General features: G+C 36.1%; 1 protein-coding gene across 1 annotated transcript in view; it reads right to left on the minus strand.

The window, feature by feature from the left end:
* The window catches only part of cc2d1b (coiled-coil and C2 domain containing 1B), a 35,898-nt gene extending 24,562 nt beyond the window's left edge, over positions 1–11,336 (minus strand). Inside the window, exons 1-10 of the mRNA XM_038291917.1 lie at positions 11,263–11,336; positions 10,860–10,982; positions 10,644–10,788; positions 7,925–8,028; positions 7,325–7,444; positions 6,689–6,829; positions 4,509–4,824; positions 3,282–3,403; positions 2,614–2,692; positions 162–245 (exon numbers count right to left, since the gene is read on the minus strand). Of these exons, the coding sequence (XP_038147845.1) occupies positions 162–245; positions 2,614–2,692; positions 3,282–3,403; positions 4,509–4,824; positions 6,689–6,829; positions 7,325–7,444; positions 7,925–8,028; positions 10,644–10,788; positions 10,860–10,922 (1,174 nt within the window). The 5' untranslated portion in view covers positions 10,923–10,982; positions 11,263–11,336. The remainder of the gene's footprint in view (positions 1–161; positions 246–2,613; positions 2,693–3,281; positions 3,404–4,508; positions 4,825–6,688; positions 6,830–7,324; positions 7,445–7,924; positions 8,029–10,643; positions 10,789–10,859; positions 10,983–11,262) is intronic.
* Positions 11,337–11,575: the final 239 nt, after the last annotated feature.

Here is an 11,575-nt window from a genome sequence, read left to right on the forward strand (position 1 = left end):
CAAGGCTGCCGTACATCAGCACCACCGGGCCTTCTGACCACCATCAATAGGCAATGCAGGGGGAGTGTCTGGCTCAACGACACAACAACACTGAAAGTTGGAGCTTCAATCCTTCAATTGCATGGTAAAATCCTGCATCTGATGCCACTGTTAATATCTACCAGGGGTTGCTGTAACTGGCAGGGAGGCGTCCATGTTCTGCTCAGAGGAAGGTTTGTTCAATACAGCAGAGCTCCTTTCTGCACCTAAAACATGAGAGGGGAATATTAAATCCAAGGTGCAACAGCAGAGACTAGACATTTTTGATTATGCAATTTGTGATTTCCAAGACTAAAATATTCCATTTTAGATTTGCTTTTGCTTTAAACATGTATTTTCAGTGTATTTACAGAGGATCAATCAATAGAAAATATTATTGTTAGACAAACCGCTCTTATCTACATCATATTGAGTTACCTGTAATTCATCTCAATTTAATCCAGTGAAAGAGTGAGAATCAAATTTGAAGGCAGATTCCAGTTAAAGCCTGTTTCAACAACTAGATGAAGTATTTCTTTCATAGGAGATTGGGCTGATTGTACTTTGAACTTCAAACAACTTCAGAGCACATGCTCAGTTTACTTTGGGAGTAACACAACCTTTCTTAACTCCTCTAGAAAGTAAAGACAAGAAAAACCTCTTATTTTTCAGTATAGAGTGCTGAGGATCGAATTAGAGGAAAAACAACTCAAACAATTAATGTAACCTTAATTATTTTGCCAATTAATTTTCTGATCTGGAGAAACATCTCACAGGACAGACATGTCTAAAAAGACTATTTCTTGTTGATGCCCATAGCCTCCACTCTGGTTCGTGAGCAAAACCCTTAACCCCTGATTGCTCCCTGGGTGCCACACAATGGCAGCCCACTGCTCCCCAATGGGTTTGGTCAAAATGCAGAGAACGAATTTCCCCATTGTGGCACCATAAAGGGATTAACATAACTTTTTTTTTTTTTTCACAAACAATATTTTTCTTTCTTCAAACTATATAAACATAAATTTTAATAATAAAACAACATTTAGTAATTTTGAAGTGGTGCTCTCCCTACATGCAGGCTCAGAATGGTAATCTGTGACACCGGGCATTTGCCCAATGGGCCGGTCCTAATTTCCTCTTTACATCATACCGGCCCCAACACTTACTCTCCGGCCAAAGCACCTATATGTGACAGTAAATAACTCAAGGAGCTCAAGAAGTAATACAATGTTAACTACCTAAACGATGCATGCAGTATATATAGCCATTATCATGTACATCCTTGTGACGGTTGGCATATGGTGTCATTTTCTATTTCTTCAAACTGTAAAATCCTTGCAACAAACTTAATTATAATACAACTAAAATGCTTTTTTTAAACCAAACTATGATGTTCCCCTTGTATTTGGCGAAATTAGGTTAGAATATTTTGTAAAAACATGTTGCGGTGCATGATGGGGTTTTGCATCTAAAGGTTAATAATCAAAGCCAGTAAAACCGCATTATAGAAGTCTTGGTGATGGTTGTCGTGTGATGCTTGAAGATAGATTGGTTAAATTTACAGTGTGTGTTCTTGTTGTGTTTCACATTTGAGACGGATGCGTTTGACTGTGCTTCTTTCTTCTTTTTCAGGGAGTGGGGCCATAAGTGGGCCGGTGTAGATGGAAACCTGCCAGGGCCGAAAATCGTTCCCAGTCCGAGCCTGCCTACAGGACTGTAGCACTGAAAATAACAAACTGCCCTTCAGCTGGAGGACGCATATCACAACCAAACGTCTGAAGATAATACTCTGCATTATCTAATTTAACTAATGCACAGCTGCCTTTTCATCGCACATTATTACTTCTATACAAGTCAGTTAAAATATCTTCTGGAATAAAACCCTTTTAATTTCCTCTCATTAGGGGATTCAGCCATTGTGGCATGCTAAGAATCGATGGCTCCAAGGTCACAATAGTAGGTCTAACAAAGGTTAGCATAAAGTATATGGTAATTATAAGTCCAATAACAACATCGCTACATGTCCATCAATTTTGCATCCTTGTTCGGTTTTACGCCCAAATTAACTCTCTCCTATTTCAATTTGCTTCACTTTCCCTCTCCCATGAATCTCTAAAATAATAAAACTGATCTATAATTACTCGTGGGTAGCGTAGCATTAGATGTGTGGCTAATGAAGCCAATGGCTTTACATTGGCCCGTTGTAAAACTGTACACCTTAGCAAGAAACGAGAACAAATTGACAAATCTGCAAGAGGGAGATAAAAGCTCTCTCACTCATCTGATAAACATGAAGATTATCATCGTAGGGACTTAGAAGAAGAAATATAAAATTAAATATGTAACTTAGTGCAGGTTCAGGCATCAAGTGGTGACAAAATAGCCCATCTGAAGCAACCCGACTGGCTTCATTCTTCTGATATTTACCATTTCTATTAGTTGTGACATTATTTTGATCTGTGCTTTTTTAAACAGAGTGTACATCTTTTATTTGTTAGGGTTTTTCCCCATCAACAGTTGGCTTAACATTTGCTTAAGATTCTGTTCTTTAACCCTAACCAAATCACGATTTCTTTTTTTCCTCCTATTTCTGACCTTTTTCAGGAGAAGATGGAAGGCCACTGAGGTCGACTGCTTGTCCTTTCTCCAATGCCTCAATCACTGCATCAAACCTCTGCACAAAATCACAAAGAGATAATCATGGTCTTTGTCAGTAGTGGCGTTGTTGGCATATTTTACTTCTCATACTGATGGCAAGATTCTCCTCAGCGGAATGTGAAGTAAAATATGCCAACAATGCCACTACTGAACAACATGCTCAGACAAAAAACACCAGAGATTTTAGCTGTGGACATCTGATTACCAGAGTAAAAACCTCAATAATAGGGTTTTTTCTAGCAGTATACCATAAGGACACCCATTGGACATCCACATGAAGGTCATCTTAACTTTATCTATATTTCCACATCACTACAGAAGTTAGAGGGGTTACCATTTCTACACAACAGATCTACAGTCTGTCTTCCAGTTTAACTAACTTAACAAATTCAGATTTTTTACAATGTCAAATTTTTTTTTACATTTTATACTATAATTTTTTGGGACAGCACTGATAAGAAAATAAATTTGCAATACAAACCACTCAATGCAAAGTTTATTTTGCTGTTTAAATTTGCTTTCCCCTCAAAATAACTCACCACAGCACTTAATGTCTAAACTGCTGCTAACAAAAGAGTAGTAAAAATGTCTTGGTTATAACTGACCTTGCTGGTCTTGAAGTAGAGCTTAGCCTGCTCCAGATCCCCTTCCTTCTTTGCCCTCAGAGCTGCCAGCTTGTATTCTTTCTGCCTCTCCAAAAGCATCAGCTTGGTCGCCTTGTTGCTGGCTGTATTGTGGAAGAAAAACAATCACTGGAGAGAAAGGCCTGATTCACTGCTTCCTGACTTGTAATAAGGCACTTATTTCACTGAGACAAATGACAGTCATATGCCTCCAATACAAAATTAACGGAAGCATATTAAACTCAGCTGAATGTTGGACCAATAAATCTATCATTTATAGCCAGTAAGGTGAATACAGAATTACTAAGTTGAATAACGTCACATAAAAAATATATTGTAAACATATACCTAAATGCGGCGAGTGAACTGACAAGAATTTATGTATCCACTACATTTCAAGATAAAAGTTAATCCTGATACATTACCAAAGATAATAGGATTTTCATTTTGATAATAATATTTCTCTGGCAAATCTCACAAAATCTTGCTGCTGTGTAGTGGCTGAATAATAGAATCTTGGATGGTGGGCTGCAAACTAGTTGACAAGGTTAAAATATATAAAAGTATATATCTTTAATATAATCAAAGCTAATATCGTCTAATTAATCGTCGTAATAATTGACAGAATGGATTTATTCTTACACCCCTAACCTAAATAAAGATGTTTCAACATTTACAAGGAGTTCAAATCATATAAATTTGGTTATTTGACATTGCAAATGTGTATCTATGGCTGTTGTCCTGCTAGAAGATAAACCTGTCTCAATCTTAGGGTGTTTTTTTAAGACTTTAATAGGTTTAATTTTAAGGACTTTTCTTGCTTTAGCTTCATTTTATTCTAACAAAATACAGTATTAATTAGAACTAGATGTTTCTATTGATATATTATTACATCTATTGATTATTTATTACATAAATTCCCAATAAAATACTTCAAAGCTTTAAGTTTTAATTGTGTTTTAAAAAACAAAAACAGTAAAAGCTAAAGGGGCTTAATGCTTTTGCAGGCAATTTTAGCTCATTGAAAAAAATATGAGCATGATGAACGATCCAGTTTGACTTTAGGCTCCTTTGCACAAACAGGAAAATAAAATGAGCCACTCTGGGATTGGCCAACAGATAAAAAAAAAAAATTGTAGAAACATAAATTTTTTTATGTTAAGAGCATCATTGCTGCTTTATGTGACTAACTTAGATAGTAATACTTACAATCAGTCAGATTGGCCTTTGTGGGGTCAGGTAACTCCTCAGGAGATGGAAGATTGCTCGCAGTCAGTATGGAAGTGGAAGACCCCCCTTCTTCACTGCTGGGTGTGACGATATCAGGCACAGCTGACTGTAGTGTTGTGGTCTCTATCTCCTCCTGCTGAGCTGGATCAGGAGGCGAAGGAACAGGGGGGACGGGTCTTACAGGAGCAGCAGGCCGAGACACAGTGCTTGGGGCTCCGGTAGCGACAGGTGGTGGGATCTCTGATTCGTTGACAGGCTTTCCCTTTTTCAGAACAGCTAACATCGATTCCAGTGTCTGTGAAGAACAACAATAACTCTTAACAGAAGTATGCCCCTTGTGGGGCCCAATGGGGTTGGTATACTGTTTTGCCATCAGACAAATAATTGTTTCTATGAAAGTGATTTTTAGCTGCTCGTCACTTTGTTTTTTACTAACTGTCTGGTTTATCCTCATTCAGCTGAAGTCAAAAAGTGTTTTGTATGTAATTTAGTGAAGAAATTATTTGATATCCATCAAAAAATGACAGAGCTCATAAGAAAATTAGTTCTACTGGTCAGAAGAACAGTATAATTGGTCTTTAACATTTCTCAGACCAATTCTGAACCCTTTATCCTTACAAAAAATCTTTAAATATTTAGGTTTCTGGTTTTGTTTAATTGCACCTGAAGGCTTCAGCTGTATAATGTCTCTAGGATTGAGGTTTTAACCAAGCCAATCCCTTATCTCTAATATTCTCCTTCCTTGGCCAATCCTTTATTGCAATGGCAATGTACCTTGGGCTACTATCATAAGATGTTTTCAAGGCACATCATGCAGCAGGGGGCTGTATTTTCAAATTGCTAAAGAAAATCGGACGGGAGAAGCTGATTTAAATATCAAAAGCAGAAATACTTAATCTACGTCCCTAAGTTCCAGCTAAGTTGGATAGAAGGAGGCATGGATGCAGAGTAGGGGCAATGAGAAGAGAGAGAGCGAGGAAACAAGAGTCATCTCTTTCATCAACCAGCATTGGGCAATGAGAGATCTTTAGCAAAAAATTTACTACGAGCTCTTCAAAGATTTAGACAGAATTTTAGGAATACAGTACTATGTGCTTCACTTAAAAAAAGGCAGCAGCATCATATCCCAAACTCCAGCATTTCTCTGCCAGGCTTTCTGACCATATCAGCTTAAAAATAAAAGCGGACAAAGAAAGGAGGTCGGTTAACAGCACTTTTAAAAAACATTATCGATAACAAAGACCTTCCTCTTCATCAGACTGTTGTACAATAACAGAATGTCTTCAGTCAAAGGTATCCAATGCAAGACATGCAATATAGGAGATAACTTATGCCTACAACCATTAATATCTACAACATTTTTAATCTACAACATTAACTGAATGTCAGTGAGATACTTTGAAGCTCTTGGGTTTCTTTGTGGTGTAGAGATTTAGAAAATATGAAGAGATTGACTCTTTGGTAGGTGTGCTTCATATTAAACAGAAGAAAATTAAGGCCAGGGCTATTTGTAAATGATTGACCTATTTGTAGACAACATTGAAACATAACCAACTTCTGAGACAGAATATTCTGGTTGCGTTGGGCGAAAAGGCTCCTTTTAACCAAAAAATTGTTCATAAAAATTAGTCCCTCTACATGAAAATAATATTACAGTTTTTAAGTGGGCTAAGTTAGGTACCCTCCAAGGAAACAAATACTTCTCTTCCTCACTTTAAAACATATTTTATATCCAAAAGACTAATTTTCAGTTTAAACAGAAAAACAAACGTCAATCTCAAAAGGACGGCCTGTAAAAAAAGTATTTTTACAGAATAAATAATTCATATCATGATATTGATGCGCAGCAAAAATAACTTAACACTATACCTGCCCTCCTTTTAATGTGCATTATGTTAAATACTGTCAGCTTTTTGTAGAGTTATCAAAAAGCTTTATTTATACACATAAGGTTTTATCAAAATTTCTTTAAATAAGTTTTTATTTGTACCTTTGAGGAACAATAACAAATAAAGACCTCGAACTCTGAAAATATTTTCATTTAAAATCTCACTTTCTTCTCTTGCAAAATATCATAGAAATATCTTTGGGATATTTGGTAATAAAATATCAGCTTTGGGATGTAGTTCCATCTTCATTATATGAAATATTTTACCAACCTTTAGACCTCGATCGTATCTTCTGGCCTTGGATGCCTCTCCTGCTGCCTTTGCATTCTTTATTGCAGTCTTATACATGTCTGCTCGCTCCTCCAGAGTATTCTGAAGGCTACCAGGAGGTGCTTTGGAGATCTTTACTTCCTAGTTCGGTTTCAGCGAAAAAAAACAAAAAAAAACACAAGGACTGTAAAAACTGTCAGGGTTGATTTTAAATAAGTTACTAAGCATGCAAATTATGAGCTGCACATTTCCCCTACCTGCATAGGAGAAACAATCTAAGCTAATGAATAGTAACATTAAGTTCTTGTATTTTTTTTTTTTTTCTGGTCATGATTCAGTTGCTTTAAATTCAAAAGAAATGTATAAATAAAAAGAAATGTGTAAATATGAAATGCGGGAGAAAGAGTGGAGAGTGTTTACCTAGACTGGACACAGTCCAGCAATAAACCTGCCAAGTAATTTAAGTGTTTATGTTGTTACTAAAATAGGCAGTTAAACCTTCAAATGAAAGATAATGGGAGACAGAAATTCCCCTAATTTTAGTTGCAAGTCATTGAAAAGAAAAGGTAATTCTATTTGACATCCGTGTCAGAGGAGTTTGTTTTTAAAGATGAGAGAGAGTTGCTCGTGTTGTACCTGCGCAGCTGAGGGCTCGACTGTTTCAACTAGAGAAGATTCAGCAGAGGCGGAGGATGTAGAGGAAGCAGTTACTGTGTCCCCAGCTTCCTCTTCACCCACCACTTCCTGGAGCTCCGCCTGATGGAGAAAGAGTACATTAATACAAAACTATCAGGCATGTCTGCTGAGATACAATGACTCAGTGTAGTAGATGAAGGGCGGCATTTTTTAAGATCATTGAGAACTGTAAAGCTAACTCCTAATTTGATTAGTCTTTCTAAAGTTCTGCTCTAGAATAATAAACTGTGTATCGAGTCACATTTTTACAGCAGAAAATTATGTTTTTTGCTTCAAACCACCATAAGAATAATGTAAAAAGCGTATATTTCAAGGAGAATATTTGCTTTGAGAGGTGGCCTGTCAATAATGTCTTCGTTTTTCTACAGATTAAATTTAATGTATTCCTTAAATACAAAGTCTTTGCAGCATGTGTTAAATTAAACACTTTTCAATTTGTTGCAACTTGTTTTCACTGTTGGTAACATTCTTAAACAATCATTAGAAGATGTGTAAAAGAAAAGTTGCAAAACATGGTTTAATAATATATACAGCACCAACCAATAGATCTTCATCATCTTCAAAGTTATCATCATCTTCCTCCTCATCCACATCTCTCATGCACTCATCCGCCATTTTAGCAATGTCTTCCATGGGCAGAGGGCCTAAAATATAAAAACACGCAGTCATGTTTAAATGCTTTAAATAGCTGTATTCTTACATGTTCCCATCCTAGGAAATATTTGAAATTGTTACTAAGAAATTTTATTTCTTTTAAAAACAATTGGTTAGGTAATAAATGTTATTTAATATACTTGATTTTGTGTTAGAAGTTGACATAAAAATGCTTCAATACGATTAAACGTTTAACATAAACTATAAAGTCCTAAATAAGTACATCAATAAGGTTTACATTTGACTATCTGCACCTGCTGTATTATGTAGTGTGTAATCTGTCATAATGATCATTTTACTGTGGCATATTTCCAGGTCTCAACTGCTTAATAAATCGGAAATGCACGAAAACAACCTGGACCAAGAAATAGACTTGTGTATTTAACTGAAGGGAGCTGTAGGGTGGGGGTGGTCAATGGAGAGACCAAACTGGAGAGACTAAAGAAAGTATAGAAAATACTTATAAACTTCCCCCATGGCATGTCAAAAACTCTGCATCACAATGATAACACCAAACCAAAAAATACTGCATGTTTGCACCATATATATTTAATGCTCTGAACTTCCATATCAATCCGTTTTTTTCTCTCACACTGTTTACATTTGATTACAGTTGCACTTTATGGAATGGAAATGTTCATTTACTGTCTGAAAAGATGTACTAGACAAAATTTCATTTTGTATACACTATGTGTGTATAAAATGACAATAAAAGTCGTAAAGGCACATTTAAACGTTTCTGGTAGGATTTTCAGTGGCAATGCTTTTAAAGATGGAGGATCTTAAATGGTGAAAAACTGCTAAGTCTACAGTTGCTTTGGAAAAGGTCAAATATTTATAATCTATTGTATTCTAGCATTTTTAAAACAAAGATTTTTTAACTAATAAATATATTTTTTAGTAGATGTGGTGTACTGTGTTTATCCCATTAGCTTGAATGCTCACTTGTATCCTGTACTGTCTATCAGGACACTTGTGAGCCTGATAGACAGTACTTTGACTTGTGACTGTGACTTTTACTTCAAGCTAAATGTGGACGGGATAGCAGGTAAACACCAGAGGATTCATGTTACATTGTATATAATGTAGACTAAGTGGCATCGGCTTTATGTTCTACACCAGATCAATGCAATTACGCTCTATATTCACATTGCTTGTACTACACATGCAAGCATGTATAGAAGATATGGCTTTCAGCTCCTTCAGGAGGGGAGGGGGAGCAGGGTTGGGAGCTAATGGGGTTACATTTCAAAATCTCCTTAGCTTACAAGTACAGAGGTGAGTCTCAAATAAATGATGTCATGGCTCTGTTTTCTACACAAAATAAAATACAACACTTTTATCTAAAATTTGCAATTGCAAAGTTTACCTGCAAAACCAAAACACAACTACATATTTAAAAATACTCAAAAACAACTACAAAAGAAAGTAAAACCAACAGAAAAATGTCTACAATGAGCTCAGCCAGATTTAAACTATAAACAGAGTTCAACAAGCGCTGTCTGGTCCAGGTAATATTATAATTCAGATCTCTGAAATCTCATTCTCTTCATGGAAACTTTGGATCCAGGAATTAATTTTCATTTTTTAATTTAACCCAAAACATTTACATTTGGAAATGTGAATTTTTAATCAAATATTCTTCTGCAGAAATCTGATCATTCAGGTCCATTGTAAATGCACCCAAACATCAGGAGGTCTTTAATCAATCAATAAAAGAAATGGGACCATCGGCATAAAACTCATGGTTGTTGCAGATTAAAGAACAGAGGACTACACAGATGTTCCAACTGTTTGAAGGTAATCATTGCTTTACAAGATGTATGATGTTGCTTGTTTTTAAGAGGTAAACCAGTTTGATATTGTTTGTTTTATAGGTAGAGCATAACGCTTTGTTTAGACCTGTTATCAACAATCATCCAGGGATATATGATCCATGGCCATGGATAGATTCAAACAGATTTCCCTAAAACCACCTTCAGAAACAGTTAGTTCAGCAGCATGGATGCAACTGGTACAAAGGAACCACGAGCTGATATTTTAAAATTCCCATTCATTAAAAGATTTTTTTTTTAATTATGGACATTTTTTAAAAACCACCACTGCTGCAGAGTAATTTTAAACAAAGAAGTATGAGTGGGAATGTTCTGAAAAAATATTTTTTGTTTTCAAATCTAATGAGCTCCAAAAATCGGTTATTGGCCGTAACAGAAATATTACTATACTGTGTGATGGAGGAAGGAGAAATACGAGAAATGGTTGAGCTTTAGGCAAATGATCCAACGCTGTGAACATATATTATTAGCATAAAGAATTCAGTATGGCTGCTTCCATCAGGAAGGAACAAATAAGCAAAATTTTTTACCAGAATGTAGAAGTCTTACCATGTTTTGAATGTGATACACATTTCTGTTTACTATATATTACTACTTCAGATCAAAGTAAAATCATTATAACAAATATGAACACTGAGTATTAAATGTTATTTGTTGTATCTCCATCAATCAGGTGAACTATCAATAACACAAAACAAGGAATATTAAAAAAAGATCAGAATTTTTTTTGTTTACATGATTTCATTGGAAAAAAAAAACACTGAGCTTACTTTTCCCCTTGGGTTTGACTCTTTCCTTTGTAGAAACTGTATTTCCAGTAATAGCAGCAAGTTCAGCCTCCAGATCTGGGTCGTCGAGATTTTCATCCGCATCCATCATCATCTCCTCAGGGTTGAGGTCTACAAACAACCCCATCTAGAAAAGACACGTTTTCAGCTTTAACATTAAATCCCCTTGCTTGATGTGTTTCATGTTATTTTAGTTACCTGTCTGGCTGCTGCAGCGCCCTGTCCTTTGGGCATCGGCGCCTTCTTCTTTCTACCAAACATGTTTTTGTTGTGGTTTTGTTATTAAACACCTCCGCGGCAACTGTTTGATCCGAACTAGCCCTATAACGCAAAGAGCAATTAAAAATTAAATAGACACTTCCTTGCTATTCGTATTTTGGCTTCACTAGTTGAAATCATGTGAGCAGTTGTCAGGTGGCTCCCAACCTTCGCTGTGGGACAACGAGCTGCCAACTGACCAGAGCTGTAGCCGTTAGCTAAATATGCTACTTTCAACCAACTTAAAAAGTTGATTCAACACCATAAAACCTCTTTTTGCCCTCACCCGCGATGACTATTTTAAAAATTACAGGTAAAATGAAATTCCGTTGGGAATGTTTACCTGTTCATTCACCAGTTCATGAGATAGTTCTACCAACAGCTTTATTTCTGCGGTTTGACGTTGCTTGTTTGAATGCGCATGCGCAAAGCGAGAGGGCGTCAGGAAGGACCGTTTTTCCCTGAATTTTGTCTGACAGGCAGGAGAGCCTGAACGCATATGCGAGCAGGAATTAAACGTTTTGTATTTGATTACATATCATTTTAAATTTCCTTTTTATTAGCCTACAATAGAATCTCAATTAATTGTGATATTAATTCCCCACTTAAAGCAATGCTTTAATCACTGATAAATTCTCTCTTAGAGGCGTTACATT

This window comes from Cyprinodon tularosa, unplaced genomic scaffold (genome assembly GCF_016077235.1).
Source record: "Cyprinodon tularosa strain WSP-4 unplaced genomic scaffold, ASM1607723v1 ctg304, whole genome shotgun sequence".
In the NCBI taxonomy this organism is placed as follows: domain Eukaryota; kingdom Metazoa; phylum Chordata; class Actinopteri; order Cyprinodontiformes; family Cyprinodontidae; genus Cyprinodon; species Cyprinodon tularosa.